The sequence below is a fragment of the Ricinus communis genome, chromosome 6 (genome assembly GCF_019578655.1).
Source record: "Ricinus communis isolate WT05 ecotype wild-type chromosome 6, ASM1957865v1, whole genome shotgun sequence".
Lineage (NCBI taxonomy): Eukaryota > Viridiplantae > Streptophyta > Magnoliopsida > Malpighiales > Euphorbiaceae > Ricinus > Ricinus communis.
The window spans coordinates 5,074,143-5,093,091 of NC_063261.1; the positions used below are offsets into that span (position 1 = coordinate 5,074,143).

General features: G+C 32.5%; 1 protein-coding gene across 1 annotated transcript; it reads left to right on the forward strand.

Annotated features, from left to right (window-relative positions):
• Positions 1-249: 249 nt before the first annotated feature.
• On the forward strand, positions 250-15,595 carry LOC8285429 (very-long-chain enoyl-CoA reductase). Its single transcript, XM_015716389.3, has 2 exons — positions 250-684; positions 15,066-15,595. Exons 1-2 carry the CDS (start codon positions 298-300, stop codon positions 15,537-15,539), a joined length of 861 nt encoding a protein of 286 aa, XP_015571875.2. The 5' UTR covers positions 250-297; the 3' UTR covers positions 15,540-15,595.
• The last annotated feature ends 3,354 nt before the right edge of the window (positions 15,596-18,949 follow it).

Below are 18,949 nucleotides of genomic sequence, written 5' to 3' on the forward strand. Positions count from 1 at the left end.
GGTGTGTCAATTTTAATGATTTAACATATTTTTTTAAAATAATAAGTAAGGTGTCTTATTATGTCATTTTTTTATTCATGAATTTAACGGAATTGAATGGCATGAGATTTAGTGACACTTCAATTAAAATATAAAAAGTGATAATTCAATTAAAATATAAGAGATTTAGTTTTATAAATTAAAATTTAAGAACGGTTATCCCATAAATCCATATACGTGGCACTGGGAAAATCCAAAACCAAAGACAACGTGTCCATAACAAATTCCAGTCATATCTGCTATACATACCTGCCAACAATGGCATTTTCTTTCCCTCAATTTATACCAAAAGAAAACATTCTCATAATTAATCCACCGAGAGAGAGAGAGACAATGGAATCGATGGTGAAATTCCTGTATCCACCTCCTTCCAATTTGTTCATCTCAGCTATGTCTGTAGCGAGTGTAGTGTCCTTAGCAAACGCTGGTTTCTCAGAGATAAGAGGGAAGAACATGAAATATTCAAAATTCTCCATCGCTGATGGTAAAGAAAGAAAAATTTCAGGTAGAAATGGAATGCTATTGGCTTACACGCCTGCCTTTCTCGCTGCTGTCGCCTCCTTTGGCCTTGTTCCAGACGAAGGTCTCAAGGTTTTGCTCATCAAGTCTGCTGTAACCATTCATTTCCTCAAAAGAATATTTGAGGTAAGCATCGTTATCTCTCTCTCTCACACATACAAATAAATAATAATAGTGAGAATTGAAATAAAATTAGTTAAATTGACCGGGACAGAAATAATATTATTATAGCTTCCTCAAAGATTTTGTTCGGGAAAATGCATTTTAGTGAATTTTTTTTTATTTTTGATTAGTTTTGTAAAATAGATAAATTAATTTTTTAAAATAATGTACTAAAAGTTAAATTATAAAATCAATCTTTTAAATAAAAAAATTCTAAATTTGGATTTTTTTGTCGCCCAATAAATATTCGAACAGACCCATACTATGCAGTCATGTAATCTTCAATTGTATTCTCTGTTTTACCACCTAAAAATAGTGGCAAATTGACTATATTCTTGAAACAAATTGATACTTTTATTTTAAATATATATATGAATATATCATATTTCATATTTTACGTAATTCAGAGTAATAAGAGATTAGCGGGGAAATTTGTCTTATTAAAATGGTTCGAAACCCATATATTATTACAAACTTTTTCATTGGATTTGATCACCAATAAAATTCTAAATTCGATGCCTTTCTTAAGATATTAATTCTATCTAATATTTCAAATACAAAATTTTAATTTTAATTTCTAAAATAACATTTCGGAAATAAAAACTTAGAAAAAAGAAAGCTACTTTTTTATGTCACAAACACCTATTTAGTGAGGTTTGCTTCTTTCTTTGTAAAGAAGGGGGCATCTCAACACCCATTAAAGGATGGGTGCACCCTTATTTATATTATGTATAAATTACAATAACATCTAATGGCATAATACAATTTACATATTTGCTATTACCCTCCCTCAATCTGAGCGTGGTGGAACAACGCCCAGATTGGTATGCAAGATTTTAAAACGAGCAGAACTTAAACCTTTTGTAAATATATCAGCAATCTGATTTTCACCACTAACATGAAGCACAATAACATCTCCTCGAAACAATTCTCTCCCGAACAAAATGCAAATCAATCTCTAAGTGTTTTGTTTTGGCATGCTTGATAGGATTGACTGCCAAGTAAGTAGCAGAAATATGTTCATAAGGACTCTTTTCTTCTTTCTGTAAACCACCTATAAACCATCTATAATTCCATTATAATCTTGTTAAGAAACCTCCAAGGATTAGAACCACGAACCCTAATGATTATAAACCCGTGAATTACTATCTTAGAAACCCAAGAACAAATTAAGTTTCAGAACCCAAGAACCGCTTAAATCAGATTGCAAGGTATGGTTGATCAAGATCAGAACCTAAAGAAAACTAAGTTCTTTAAACCCTAACCCTTAACACGCCACAAGGATAGATCAATTCCTTGATAAGTGGTTTATGCATTCAACAAGAATTCAAGAATTCAAGCAAATATGCAAAGGAAACAACAACTATATTTTTATCAAAATTCGAATTTCCAAAACACAACTTAAGGGGCGTTTTTATAGCCACCTAACATAATAAACCCTAGTAAAACTATTAACCCTAGCTGCCACATAAGAAAAATAGGCAATAACATTGTTCTGAACTTAAAGAAGAGATTTCAGCCCAAATATTAGCCCACATTAGTCTTCATGTATTTGGACTTGCAAAACATTAAATAAAGCCCATTCAGATGTGTCTTTACTTGGGCCTATCCTAGCATCACCAATTGGGCTTCCTTGACTAGCCCGATCTTGCATATAGCCAATTAAGGCTTCTTGTAGCTTCTTGGACCTTGACCTTGTAATTGGGCCTTGTAGCATGCTCAATGGATCCTTAGCTTTATCTTTGGTTTTCTTGTTGTCCTCTCCATCAAGTCCATCTTTAAGCTTGGCCATGTCCATATCATTCCCTCCTTCTTTAGGATGATTCGTCCTCGAATCAAGTTCATCACCTACATCAAAAGGACTCAAATCGGCCTACATTAAATGTACCACTCACATTATACTCACCTTTCAAATCAATCTTGTAGGCATTGTCATTGATTCTCTCAAGGACTTGAAATGGACCATCACCCCTCGGACTTAGTTTAGACTTTCTTTGATTTGGGAACCTTTCTTTGCGAAAATACACCCAAACCCAATCTCCAGGTTGGAATACCATTGGAATTCGTCCTTTATTAACCCTCTCGGCCACTTTTGCATTTTGCTTCTCAATTCTCTCTTTAACTTGTTTGTGTAGCTTTTTAACCAAATCCGCCTTGAAGAACCTTCAACACTAACAAGCTTGTTAAGAGGCAAAGGAATCAAATCAATAGGAGTTAAAGGATTAAAACCATATACAATTTCAAATGGTGAAGTGTGTGTAGTGCTATGAACAGCTCTATTATATGCAAATTCAACATATGGCAACAAATCCTCCCAAGATTTTAAATTCCTAGAAATCAAAGCACGAAGCAATTGAATCAAAGTCCTATTCACAACTTCAGTTTTTCCATCCTGTCTGTGGATGGCAAGTAGTAGAATAAAGCAATTTAGTTCCTAACTTACCCCATAGCACACGCCAAAAGTGACTTAGAAATTTAACATCTCTATCACTAACAATGGTCTTAGGTACTCCATGCAAACGCACAACTTCTAAGAAACAAATCAGCAATATGGACAAAGATCATCACTTTTATGGCAAGGGATAAAGTGAGCCATTTTACTAAACCTATCCACAACAACAAATATACTATCTCTACCTTTCCTAGATCTCGGCAAACCAAGCACAAAGTCCATGGACAAATCATCCAAGGAACATCGGGAATAGGTAAAGGTGTATATAACCCATGGGGTTGCAGTTTGGACTTAGCTTTCAAATACACAATGCATTGACCATAAATTTTATGCACATCACGTTTCATGCATGGCCAATAAAAATGCTCAATCAGAATATCATAAGTCTTTTGCACCCCAAAATGACCCATTAAACCGCCCCCATATGCTTCCCTAACCAATACAAACGAAAGAACAATTAGGAATACAAAGGCGATTTTTCTTGAAAGAAATCCCTCAAACACATAAAAATCAGCAGAAACAGCCCCATTAGCACAAGTTGTAAACATGCCACTGAAATCATTATCACTCACATACAACTCTTTTATGAACTCGGAAGCCCAAAGCGAATTTAGAATCAAGAGTAGTAAGTAAAGCATACCTTCGAGATAGTGCATCGAAGAACTACATTCTCCTTACCTTTCTTGTATTTGATCACATATGGAAATGTCTCAATGAATTCCATCCACTTAGCATGTCTTCGGTTCAGTTTGTCTTGCCCCTTGAGATGCTTCAAACTCTCATGATCCGTGTGGATGATAAATTCTTTGGGCCATAAATAGTGTTGCCATGTTTGCAAGGCCCGAACCAAAGCATAGAGTTCTTTGTCATAGGTTGGGTACCGAAGGGCTGCTCCATTTAGTTTTTCACTAAAATAGCATATAGGTCCGCCTTCTTGCATCAAAACAATCCCAATGCCACTAGCATCACACTCAATCTCAAAGGTTTTGTCAAAGTTAGGTAAAACCAACAAAGGAGCAGCACACAACTTATCTTTAAGCATATTAAAAGCATGTTCTTGTGCATCACCCCAAGTAAAGGTGCAGCTATACTACTAAAGTCCTTAATGAACCTCCTATAGAAACTAGCCAAGCCATGAAAACTCCTAACTTGGCTAATGTTTTTAGGTGTTGGCCACTCCCTAATTGCTTTCACTTTCTCCACATCAACCTCGAGCCCCTTTGAACTAATAACAAAACCAAGGAAATTAACTTTATCCATGCAAAAAGCACACTTTTTCAAATTGGCATACAATTTTTCTACCCTAAGAATGTCTAGAACCCTACGCACATGCATGACATGATCATCAATGGACTTGGAATAAACTAAGATATCATCAAAATACACAACCACAAATTTACCAAGACACTCACGCAAGACATGGTTCATCAACCTCATAAAAGTACTAGGTGCATTTGTAAGCCCAAACGGCATAACTAACCACTCATATAGACCATATTTAGTCTTAAAAGCCGTTTTCCACTCATCACCGATTTTCATGCAAATTTGATAATAACCGGGCATAAATCAATCTTAGTAAACAAACATGCACCATGCAACTCATCAAGCATATCATCTAACCTAGGAATGGGATGACGATACTTTACCGTTATTTTATTGATTGCACGGCAGTCCACACACATTCTCCATGTGCCATCCTTCTTTAGAACCAAAATCACCGGAACCGCACAAGGACTTAAGCTCTCACGCACATACCCCTTTGACATCAGTTCTTCCACTTGCCTTTGGAAGCTCCTTTGTCTCCTCCTGGATTACTTCTATAGGGCTGGTCTATTTGGTATGGAAGCCCCGGGTATGAAGTCTATTTGATGTTCTATCCCTCTTTGAGGAGGTAATCCACTTGGCATTTCCTGGAAAGACATCGGCAAATTCCTGCAAAAGATTAGCAAACACACTCGGCAAGGAAAGATCAAGTTCAGTGAGTGTTCAAATATACATCTTTATAAGTAACAACAAATAACATCCGACTTGAATGAAATGCATGCCTAACTTCACTTTCCCCAGCCAAAAACTACCCTTTGCCTTTGTTTTCTCTTTAGGTCAATCTCACCCTTTGGGTTTTCATGTTCCTTTTGTTATTTTCGGCCTCACGCCTCTCTCTTTCCAACTTACATTGGTCATCATACACTTCCTTAGGAGAAAGAGGTGTCAAAGTAACTTTTCTCCCATCCTTCACAAATGAGTACCTATTTAGAAAGCTATCATGGAAGGCCCTCGTATCAAATTCCCATGGCCTACCTAACAAGATATGGCCGTATGCATTGGCACTACATCACATAGCGCCTCATCCGAATATCTACCAATTGTGAAAGGTACAACAACTTGCTTATTCACTTTGATCTCACCACAATTATTTAACCATAACAATTTATAAGGTCTAGGATGTGGAATTAGATTTAAACCCAATTTTTCAACCATTAAAGTGCTAGCAACATTTGTACAACTACCACCATCAATAATAACAAGACAAGTCTTACCTTGTACATGGCATCTTGTGTGGAAAATGTTGTCTCTTTCACGCTCCAAGGTATCATCTTCCTTCATTTGAACACTTAGTGTGCGCCTAGCCACCAAGAGCTCACCTCCCATAGGACCCTCAATGCAATCATCACTGCCGTCTTCCAATTGTGGTATCTCATCATCATTATCACTCTCTTCACTTCGTTTCAATCTCCCATGGTCTCTAGCCACCATTGCCCGCTTGTTTGGACATTGTGAAGCAATATGGCCACGCCCCAAGCATTTGAAACACTTGATGTCTCTATTCTTTTCTTTGTTAATTTCGGGTTTAGATGTGTCTTTGTTGCCTGAAATGCTTTTCCCTTTGTTGTCATTTGGAATAACCTTATCATCACCTTTCTTACCTCCTTTCCAAGAATTAGACCAATGTGGCCTCCCACCGAAGTGCCCTTATATTCAAACCTTGCTGTCCCTCTAGGTTTTAGTTGCTTTTCCACCTTAATTGCAAGGTGAACTAACTCCTCAAGCTCCACATAATGTTGCAACTCTACCCTATCGAAGAATCTCCTTATTAAGCCCACCAATGAATCGTGCCATGGTAGCTTCTCTATCCTCATCCAAATCAGCCCTAGTCATGAGCATTTCCATCTCCTTATAAAAATCCTCAACACTCCTTGTACCTTGCCTCAAAGATTAGAGTCTTTGATGTAACTCCCTATGGTAATGTCTGGGTACAAAACGCCTTCTCATGATAGTTTTGAGTGCAATCCAACTACCAATAGGCTCTTCCATGTTCCTCCTCCTACTAACCACCAACTGATCCCACCAAACTATAGCATACTCACTAAATTGGGTAACCACCAATTTCACCTTTTTCTCCTCTGAAAAGTTATGGCAATCAAAGATAAGGTCAACTCGCTTTTCCCACTCCAAATATGCCTCTGGATCAGTTTTCCCTAAGAAGGTAGGAATATTGAGTTTGATACTACCCAAGTTCCTATCAACATCATCATAGTTCCCATAACCACCAAACTCACCACCAAAGTGTCCTCTACCTCTACCAAGATTTTGGTATCTCCTAGCTCCTCTACCCAGGCCTCTACCAACCCCACCATAGGCTACATTATCATACTCCTCAAAACCCTCATCAAAGTCATCCTCATTCACCCCAATTGGCTGCCTATGATTACCTTGCACATTCCCCCCTTCATCAAGCCTATTTCCCATACCTCGGGCAAGTGCATTAATTTGGTCCATAATGGCTTGTTGATTGGTTGCCATTTCCCGCCGTTGGGCTGCCATGTCAAGTTGCAACCTCTCCATTTGCTCATTCATATTTCTTATGCTTGCACCCTCTCATTTTCATGCATTTGTCTTTGTGGGTATGTTTAGGTAGTTGGCACATTATTACCTCCACTAGAACCACTTGACATGCCGCAATAAGAGTTAGTATGCAATAAAAAAAATAAATCAAGGAAATTAAGGACCTCACCAACACTCCCTCACGTGTTTACTCTCAATTAATGGGGATGGTCACTGTGTTTCGCGACAATCAAGAATGATCACACAAGGCTGAAAACTCACACCACTCGACTTGTTTTCAAGGATTCTTATGTGAATCAATAACCACACATCAAGTTATTTCACTATGCTTGCAATGCACCAAGAATTATGATCTAAAAAGCTTAGTTGAGACAAAAATGCAAAAGTCAAGAAAATTAAACAATTAGTCACGCTTTCAATAAAATTAGGACTGCAAACAAGCGAAAACTTCAAACGGATGCAAATGACATATGAAGAAACAATCTAGATGTAAGAAACAAGAAAGATGCGATTCGACGGAAATAGGAAAAGAAGGAGCGATTTAGGAAGCAAAAATCACAAAGAAGGTTGATCAAGAAAGAAGGTTACCTCTTTATGCTTTAAATGTGTCAAATCTGCCCAAACTCAAAAGACACACAAAGAGGAGAATAAATGAAGGACAAAAATAAATTTAGAGCTGAATCAATTCAAATAAGATGGTATGTATAGGGCTCAGTCATTGGAATTTAATGTCCCTTTGAATCTTCCCAAACGTACCACCAAATCCTTATTTATGTAGGATTGTGAAAATCTCCTAAACCTTTTAACAACCCTAATATCTATGTAATCACCCCAAGAACAATGATTTCAACACCAAATCACGTTATTTCCACTAACAAAGACAATCAAACCAATCGGACCTATTCCTTTTTTTTTTTGCTAATTCGGATCCGATATTTTTCTTTTCTTGTTTCGTTTTTTTTTTTTTTTGAATCGGAATCAAAAACTACAAGAATCAAGAACTAAACAATGTAGATCTCAAGAATACCAAGAATACTTCAAGAACTCAAGGAAAACAAACAATAACTTAAAGAAAAGGGATAAATAACCTGATTTAAGAGCCAAAGCTCTGATACCAAATGTTAAGAAACCTCCAAGGATTAGAACCACGAACCCTAATGATTATAAACCCGTGAATTACTATCTTAGAAACCCAAGAACAAATTAAGTTTCAGAACCCAAGAACCGCTTAAATCAGATTGCAAGGTATGGTTGATCAAGATCAGAACCTAAAGAAAACTAAGTTCTTTAAACCCTAACCCTTAACACGCCACAAGGATAGATCAATTCCTTGATAAGTGGTTTATGCATTCAATAAGAATTCAAGAATTCAAGCAAATATGCAAAGGAAACAACAACTATATTTTTATCAAAATTCGAATTTCCAAAACACAACTTAAGGGGCGTTTTTATAGCCACCTAACATAATAAACCCTAGTAAAACTATTAACCCTAGCTGCCACATAAGAAAAATAGGCAATAACATTGTTCTGAACTTAAAGAAGAGATTTCAGCCCAAATATTAGCCCACATTAGTCTTCATGTATTTGGACTTGCAAAACATTAAATAAAGCCCATTCAGATGTGTCTTTACTTGGGCCTATCCTAGCATCACCAATTGGGCTTCCTTGACTAGCCCGATCTTGCATATAGCCAATTAAGGCTTCTTGTAGCTTCTTGGACCTTGACCTTGTAATTGGGCCTTGTAGCATGCTCAATGGATCCTTAGCTTTATCTTTGGTTTTCTTGTTGTCCTCTCCATCAAGTCCATCTTTAAGCTTGGCCATGTCCATATCAAATCTGGACCGAGTTTTCAGTACACAATGACATTGAATTCAGCTGGCGAAATTGGCTGTCCAACTAATGCTAGAGAATCGGCTATTGACTTAGCTTGATAGAGATATTTAGAAACAGATTTATCATCCTTCGAGAGATTATGAAGCTCGATGTGCAACTGAGTTCGCTGAGCGTGACTGACTACCCCATAGGCAGAAGCTAATGCAGTCCATATTTCAAATGATGTTTTCAAGCCAACTAAATGTGGATAAATTTCCTCCGTGATGGAGGACAACAACCAAGAAAATAGGAGTTGATCTTTGCTAAACCATGCAATATATTATGAATTGATTTCTTTTTCATTTGAATTGAAAATTTCTTTTGGAGGGATTGGTTCAGTCCCATTCATAATTCCATAAAGGTTATAAAAGTTTAATAATGTAAGTGAATTGGAGTTTCCAGGCGATGTAGTTTTTGAAATTAAGTTTGATGGAGAAAACATGATTGATTTGAGTCGGGGCTGTTGGTAGTGCAGAGAGAGAGAGTAAGACAGAAATAACTGACATTGTTGAGGTAGAAGTTGAAGAATTTGAAGAAGAAGATGAATGAGCCATAGTGTTGGCTCTGACACTAACTTAGAAATAGGGAGGAATGTTAATTGTATATTATATTGCTTAATCAATAAGTACATGGTTGCAGTATATATAGAGATATATAGGTAGACGTAAATAACAAACCCATAACAAAATATAATTACGTAACAAACTATACAGCTTAGATTTAATATATCTAACAATATCTGTTATTTGTTATCATCTCTTGATAAATTGAAACAGGTACAACTCCTAGAATTGCCACAAGGAAATTGAGAATCTGAAAATTAATATAAAATCTATTCAAATAACATTGGGAGGTTCAGATATGCATTCTATTCATCATTTGAAGCGCCATCTTGCAGTACTTATTTCTTAAGAAGAAAAATATTGAGCCCAAAAGACTAAACAACATTGGCTTTAATTAGGTGATCAAAATACCACCTATTTTCATGCCAAAATGAAACATTATCGCTAATGCAATCTCATATATGGTTTGAAAGATTCTTATGGCATCTGGCATTCGCAATCACATGAGATAGCTTCCATAGCTGTTGGCGGATTTACTCTGAGCTAGAGTTCACTACTCTCTCAAGTTCTCAAAGGCAAGTACTTTAGAGGTTCTTCTATTTTAGATCATACATTAGGTTCAAACCCCTCTTGTGGCTAGCGTAGTCTTCAAGCTAGAAAGGGTTTACTTCTCAAAGGTATTCACTGGAGAACTGGATCAGGTTCTCAAGTTTCAGCCACAAAAGATGCTTAGATTCCGACTAAGTATCCTTTTAAGGTAACTTTCTTTTCAAGATAAATCATGGAGGATCATCTTGTTAATACTTACATTGTTTCAGATCATCATGCTTGGAAAACTACCCTGGTTCATCATACATTCCCTCATGACCAAGCTTTAGCTATTCTCCAAATTCCTATTGCCATTTCAGAGCAGGCTAATAAGAGGATATGGTATTTCCATCACTCAGGGAAGTACTCCATAGCTTTTGGTTATTATACTTTTGGTACATTTATTTCAAATCCTTTTCAGGGCTTTGTAGCAAAAATGATCCTCATGCTATTATGACTGTTCCAAGATGGAAACATTTATGGAAGCTTAACGTTCCTAATAAGCTCAAAGTCTTTTTGTGGAAATTATTCTAACAATTTACTAGTAGGGTAATTGATGATCTGACATTTGGGAAGGTCTGGTCTTTGCCCTCATTATGATCAACTAGAATCTTCAGCTCATCTATCCTTTTTATGCTATTTCGTTGAAAGAATTTGGCGTCTGTCGCACCTAGGACTTTTTTCCTTGGAGTTTTTTAAGGCTTTGATATTTAGCAAATTTGGCAGAAGATTGTGGATGACTTGCAGACTTTAGATCCCTCTCATCTTGTTCTTGACCAAGTTGTTTTCATTCTTTGGTGAGTATGGAAGGTTTTTAATGACCTCATGTTTAATAAGACACGTTGGGCAGAATCAGATGTAATAGCTCAAGCCTTGAAAAATCTCTCAAAATTTTGAGAAGCTTCTAATCTTCCCAATCATCCTTCAAGCAAAATTCCTCCTATTGGGTATCACCCTATAGAGGTCTAGTTAGGATGGTTTAAAGTTAATTTTGATGGAGCTACATCTGCAACTTTAGATTCAGACGATATGGGTTTTATAGCTCGAAACCATCAGGATAGTATTATTACTTCTGGATCAAAGTTTTCTATTGGCATTTCATGTCCTTTGACCCTTGAAAGTTCAGCTCTCCGTGATGCTATACTGTGTGCAAATTCTAACGGCTGGAGCAAGGTTCTTTTTGAAGGACGTTCAATCAATGCTATTCATTATACTTCTTTAAAAGATCCGATACAACAGTGTTTCAAGTTATATTTGCCGATATTTTTTTCTTTCTTGCTCATCCTTTTCTAGTTTTATGTTTTTCTTTGTTCCTCGCACTAGCAATGTGCTTGCCCACAATATTGCTAAGCGAGTTCAAAGGTCATCCTCATCTATGTAATATTTCTTCTTTGGAAATAAAAAAAAAAAGAAAAAAGAAAATCTGAATCAACAAAACTTTTTGCTGACTCACCATAACTATACAAGTTAAACGCACCGAAAATCTGAATCAACAAAACTTTTTGCTGACTCACCATAACTATACAAGTTAAACGGTGCGTTTAACTTGATTTCTATAACTTTGAAATTCCCTTGTTTTTTCTAACCACCTTCTTTTTCTTCATCGTCTTCTTCTTCTTTTATCAAATCAGAAGTCATTCGTTAATGACTTCAGATCTTTACATGAGGCAGTAAAGAGGAGTTTCTTTTTTGGAGCAGGGGGAAAGAAAAGAAAGAAGATTTATTTTCTTTCTTTTTCTTCTTAAACTTCAGCCTTACTTCTTTTCAGTTATGTAATTTAATATATCATATTTTACATTTTACATAATTAAAGTGTAATAAACAGACTAATGGTGGAAATGTGTCTCATTATATGATGGTTTGGAGCTCTCATATTTTCCTATAAAACTTCTATTCTAGTATACTACTCGCTCCTTAATATCTTAATATATATATATATATATTTTATGATTTTATACAAGAAAGTTCGTATTAAAATCCCCAAGAAAAGCGTTCAATAGATTGACTTAAAAATTATTTATTCATTTTTCATCTAACATTCAAGTTGCCTCTTTTTTTTTTTTTTTGGTTATACTAAGGTCAATTGCATTTTGATAAGACTAACTGTTAACTCCTCTTTCTAAATTCTAAGCCAAGGTTATTAAAATATTAAATTATTAAAAAACTACAAACACATATAAAATTATGTATTTATCGAATAGGAATAACATTCACTTTTATATGGTTTAATAACCAAAAAACATAAAAACTACTCTTACCTGTTTTACTTATATATACTTTAATTCCAGTATTGAACAAAAAAAAAATCCTTAACTAAGACTATTTATCTTATTTTATGAGAATCAGACTGTTCTAAAATTAAAATTTTGTCCTAATATGACAAATAATTTAGACAAACTTAGTATTTGATAAAAGTTCAAGAATTAAGCTGAATTTTTTATAATTCAATTCTTTGACTGATAATCATGATGAAAAATCCAATAGTTCCTTTCAGGACCTACAATCATTTTAATTTGATAACAATATCAAACCTATTAAAATATAAAGAATAATTTCTATTGGACCAAACATTGGAGGATTGTAGTATCTAATTCAAACAGTATCCAACTCAATCTATTTAACCGTTGGTTAATAAAAGTTAATGGAAGAATGTTAATATGAATTGTAAAACAAAAGAATAAAAATATAATTTAAAGATCACAAAGTATAATATAAGATGCAGGAGGAAGACAGTAGTTTTTCGAGAAAAATTCTAATTTTTAGAAAAGAGAAAGAAAAAAAGGAATTTGTGGCACAATTTTTGTGAAAGACCTTTTGGGATTGTTGTTAATTGTTAAGATTTAATAATTTATTTTCTAGAATTTCTTATAAGCTATTTTTATCCGGTATATTCTTAAAAAAAAAAAGTATCACTATTACTTTCAAAATTCTTAATTATCTGAAAAGATATCAAGTTTTGCAGGTTCTTAACGAATTTTCCCGTTCCTTTAGTTTTCCATAGAAATGCCTGCACTTCAATTTTTCTTTTCTAAAATACAATCCAACAATTAGGCAATGGGTTTTGCTGATGTGCTTTTTTCTCCTCGTAAAATACAAACCTTACCGGAAAGAAAGAGCTATTGTGCTACTTTGTTTGTACGTGCTTCCAAATATATATATGTAAAGGGAACAAACTTTGTTCAGATGAATTCACATTTATATATGATATTAGATTCGCAAGAGTTAGAAGAAATAAAGATTAATCTTAGAAAAGTAGGTCATCGTCCGAGAAGGTAAGGGACGGCAACTTTTGATTCTAAAATATAAACGTATTAAAAGTTTTTATTTTTTATTTTTTATTTAATATTATTAATTATTATTAATTTAATTTTAAATTTTTAAATAAAATAAATAGTTAAAAATTATAATTTTTTTAGAAACTAAATTAAACTATATTAAAAATTAAAATTCTACTTATACTAATCTCATTTGAATGGTTAATATAAAATTTTATTTTTAGTCTATAAGATTATTTTATATCTTTCATTGATGCGGCGAGCATTTACTTTCAGTGTCTAAATTATTTTTCTAATTAAAATTATTAATTAATTTAAATTTTACTTAATATAGTTTAACTCTAATATATATTAAAAATAATCGTATAATAATATTTCTCAATTAAAAATATTTATTTTATTTAAATAACTAAAATTAAAATATACAATAATTTAATAATATTATTGTAAATATAAGTAGTTTTAAAATATTTAAATTTTACTTGAATTTTGTATTAAAAATAAAGAATTAGAGTAAGTAAAAGTATTAATTAATAATTTAAATTAGATACAAAAATTAATTTGTACTAAAAATAAGATTTTATCTAACTCAATAATAAAATTAATTTTGGATGAATTAATATTTGATAATAAGTTCAATTATCAAATTATAGTTTTAAATTATTAGTTTAGTCTTTCAACTAATAACGAGAAATAATAGTTAGTTTTATTAAAACTCAAAAATTTTAATAGAAACAAATAATACAAAAATTAACTTATATATTGGACCTAATTTTATGGGATAAATAGTATTTAAACCTAAAATTTAAAACAAAAGATATTAGCAACATAGTAACTAAAAACAACCATGTGTTTGATTATTTTATAGTCGGATTCTAATTAAAGAAAAGATTAAAGTATAGGGATTTCTGTGAAACAATTGAAAATCGGGATTATAAAAACTGCTAAGTTTGGAAAGTTTTTAGATAATTTTGTTTTCCAAAAAAGCAGTTTCCAACTCTCAAAATAATTTTTTTTTGAATATGTTATAAAAAAATATTTTTACCAAACGGAATTCCAAACAGACACTGATATTTGCTCAATTGAATAATTAACTTGCAAATCTTTTAACATATTAGTTGTATTTTGAAAAGGATTAATATATGGATCACAAATATTATTAAATAAAGAAAGAATTAAAAAGTACAAATTCTTTTAGGTTAGGACTTGGGATAATAAGTTAAATTACATAGATAAATTTAGAAAATAATATATAAGAACAATAGTAATGATATAAATTAATAATATGTTAATATTAAGTACATTTATAATTTTACTAAACTTTAGGTAAGTATGATTAGTCAAATATGTTCATTGTATTGCTAGTTTAATTTATTCACCAGTTTAATTAAATATCAGAATCAAAGATATGATATACTTTAATAAAGTAATAAATTTTATTAATTAATCAATCAATCAATAATAATATAATTTATCTGTTAATTAATATTTCACTTAATTAATAATTTTTTTGTTTTAATTCTATTAATTTATAGGAATTTACTATATAGAGAAAAAGCTAGCAGCTCGGCCACTCATACACCACATGATCATTAAAACATTGCCGGTTATAAAAACTGATTATTCTGGAGAAAGCTGTAAATATATAATCTGATGAAATTTACTGGTGTTATTCAAATATAATAGAATCTTATCTTTTTTCTTAAAAAAACAAAGTGACATTACCTTTTCTTAATAATGTTATATCAGGTGCTTTTCATCCATAAATATAGTGGTGGGATGGATCTTGGTGTTGCAATTCCTATCAGTTTTAGTTACTTCATATCAACTACAGCAATGATTTATTCTCAACACCTAATACAAGGACATTCAGAGTCACAAATTGATCTGAGTTATCCTGGGATTGTGCTGTTTCTAATTGGAATAAGTGGTAACTTCTATCACCATTACCTTCTGTCCAAACTGAGAAGCAATAATAGTGACAAAGAATATAAGATCCCGAAAGGTGGGTTGTTTGACCTAATTATATGCCCTCATTACTTTTTTGAGATATTAGGTTTTTGGGGTGTCTTTTTCATTTCTCAAACAGTTTACACCTTTTCCTTCACCATTGGGACCACTTTGTATTTGATGGGAAGAAGTTATGCCACTAGGAGATGGTACCTTTCCAAGTTTGATGACTTTTCCAGGGATATCAAAGCCCTTATTCCTTTTGTTTTCTGATGTTGAAAATGTTGAAAGAAAAAGTAGTAATACTGATTCGTATAGTGTTTACCTTTTCTCTCTGCTTTATTATTTTTATTTTTTCTGGAATAAATTTCAATTTAACTACTAATCTTGTCACCTAATTTATAGATTTTTTAGTTTGGTTCAAATTAACCATATTTTGAAAAAGAAAATGAGAGTGATAATTATTCTCTTTTAAAAGTAAAAAATAATTAAAAAACTTATAATAATACTTAAAAATTATTTTATAATTTTAATATAAGTAATATAATTAAATAATAAATTATTATTACTATTATTATTCTCACTAAAACCGTTTTCACTTTCACTGCTTTCGGCACCACTATTATCGTAACAGTCTTTGTCACTCTTATTATTAAGAAAAAACAGTAAGACTACTAAAAAATAGTAATATTTATTTTTTTATTCTGTTTTATTAATATATATTTTTTAATTTAAATAAGTTAATTTAATATAAAAATTAATATTTTTTATTTTTTATTGTATCTATTTTTTTTTTCTAGAGAGTGTAATTTACTCTCTTATTTTCTTAAAAAATAGGATTAATTTAGACTAAATATATAAAAATCTGCATTAAAATATTCAAAAATTTATGAAAAAGGCCAAATTGAATTTTATTCCGTTTTCTTTCATATATGAGAATTTCTTTTTCTCTTTTTTATTTCATTTAAGTTTTTCTTAATTATAAATTAACAAAAATTTAAGGTTGTAAACAGTGCCGACACAAAACTCAGGTATATGCCTAGGGTCCAAAGGGCTCCTAAAATATTAGGAGTTTTAAATATTTCTTGTCACATATATATATATATATATATATATATATATATATATATATATATATATATATATATATATTAATTTTAAGTAGTTTTAAATTTATAAAAATTCTAGATAATTATAATTTATAGAGTAATAATTAATATTAATAATTTGGTTGGTATTGTTAAAATATTTTAAATTTAAAAATAAATGTGAGCTATATTATATATCAATAGTATAATTGTTTGATGATTTAGAAAAATTATTTAAATCTGAAAAACATTTTCAAACATGACATGTTTTTCGACATTGATCTTTTAGATTTACTTCAAAATAAAAATTATAAAATAGATAATAAATGAGGAAATAAAAACATAGGTTGAGATATTAAATTTTATAAAAGAAGATAATTTTTTTTCTTCTAAATGTATGAATAGCATAAACCATTTAGGTTACTATAGTTCTGGTAAAAAGAAATGTTTTAAAATTTAAAATAATAAAATTTTATTTGCATTCAATCATGTGATAAAGAAAGACTAAGTAGTTTAGTATCATATCATCTGCATACACCTCCACCTCTTGTGTATCATGTCGTGCAACAAGATAGGGGCCGCTCTCTGATAAGTTTCCCCCGCATTCTTTGGTCCAAAAGGCATGACTTTATAGCAGTATGTATTCCATTCGATGATCAATGATGTTTTCAGCTTGTCCACTACTACCATCATGATCTAGTTGTACGAGGAGAAATCATCGGTAAATGAGTACATCGTACTTGAAGCAGCACTATCAACTATCACATCTATGTAAGGAGGAATCATCCTTAGAGCATGCCTTGTTTAGATCCCGATAATCCATGCACATCCTCACTTTTCCATCTTTTTTCAAGACTGGAACGATATTTGCCAACCATTATGGATAGTTTACTACATCGAGGAAATTAGCCTTTACCTGCTTAATAACTTCTTCCCGGATCTTTTCTGCCCATCTCGGTCTCAACCTTCTCATCTTCTGCTTAATCGGCTTAATGTGCGGATAGATTGGAATGTGGTGCTCTGCTATTTTTCTGTCTAACCCTGGTATGTTGTCGTAGCAAATATTTCTTTTCTTTTTTCTATTTTTTTTCTAATTCTCTCATCTCCTCGGGAGTTATATCATGAGCTATCAAAATATTCTTTGGATTTGCATCGGTACCTAAATTAAATGAATCAAACTGGATGGAATTAATATCAAACACGCACATGTCAATAGTTATTAAAATGCACACTACCATCTGGAGAACATCGTACAAGTAAGCAAAATTGGAGTTTATATCATTGACCTTAGAAATAAAAGAAACATCATCCTCATAAAGATCGGACATGATTACATCATCATATAATACATTAATGATATGCTCCTCCATTAGAGAAGCTAGCTCTTGCTGACTCAACTATTCAGGTAGAGAGATGAACTCCTCCAGCTTCAGCTCTTTTATTTTGGTGGTGACCTTTTCGCGACCTTCCTTGATGCCGATTGACCATCCTGTCGATGATCATATTCTTGAATATATCTATTTCAGGCACCTTAGTCCTAGCTACTTTAACAGGTTCAGGCTCCCCGAAGTAGGGTTTTGTACTCCTTACCCTTTGGTTTGCCTTCGTCTTCATCCTCATTGTAACCTAGCCCGTGTCGAGTTTTCTGACTTTTGAAGTCTGGCAGCTCTGCATTACCCTAGACATAAGGTCTCTTAATTCTATTAAAAATTATCTTCTTGGTCGTACAGTAATGTCATAGGTTAGGTCAAACTAGTTGAGTAGAATCTGACAATAACTTGGTCTTTCAGACTTCTAATTTTTATTTGGACTTAGACTCAATCAACCTCGCCTTTCTCGGCTATCTTTACTCGGTTATGATTGATAGGCTATTTGTGTAGCTAAAGTCTAAGGCAGTGAACCTATCGATACAAACTAGGACAAATGGTGAGTATCAAGGTTGTATTCTTAGGAAAGGGTGATCCTAGAACTACTGCAGCGTCTTATGTTATCTAACCTTAACAAAATGGATGAAGTTATTATGCTATGATTAAATACAAACAAGCGGTTAACTAAGTGTCAAATAATCTAAAAGGATTTAGGAAAACAATCGAAGGAAAAAGTAAACCCAAGGGGACCTAAGATAGTTGGATTTTAGTGAAGATAAAGATTATATTGATTACCAATTGCAATTATCTGTGGATGAATTCTTAACTGAATTCGGTCTCCCTCTCGAGATAACCGAATTCCTAAACCTAATAACCTAAAGTTGGAATCTCTTCCTAACGATCGATTATTCATTAGCATTAAGTTTTAACCCGCTTCTATTAAGCTTTTTTAATTCTTAATCCTGCTAGTTAATTACCCTTATCTCTAAGTGATCATTAACCAATTCTTGCTATTCAAATTTCCAATTCTAAATGAATTTCTCAATTACATAAAATAATCTAAATACCATAACTCACAACGTCTCATGAATAATGTGATTTCTCATTAATAATGAAAGCAAGAAGAGACAAGCATTGATAATCAAAATCTCATAAGCATTAGAATCAATCTAACAACATAGGAACCCTAATAGGTTTGACAAATTTAGTTCTTCATACTAATAAGCAA

Coding starts and splice junctions, on each gene's coding strand:
- LOC8285429 (XM_015716389.3), top strand. CDS start 298: ATGGCATTTTCTTTCCCTCAATTTATACCAAAAGAAAACATTCTCATA. Junction 685..15,065: donor TCCTCAAAAGAATATTTGAG/GTAAGCATCGTT, acceptor ATGTTATATCAG/GTGCTTTTCATCCATAAATA.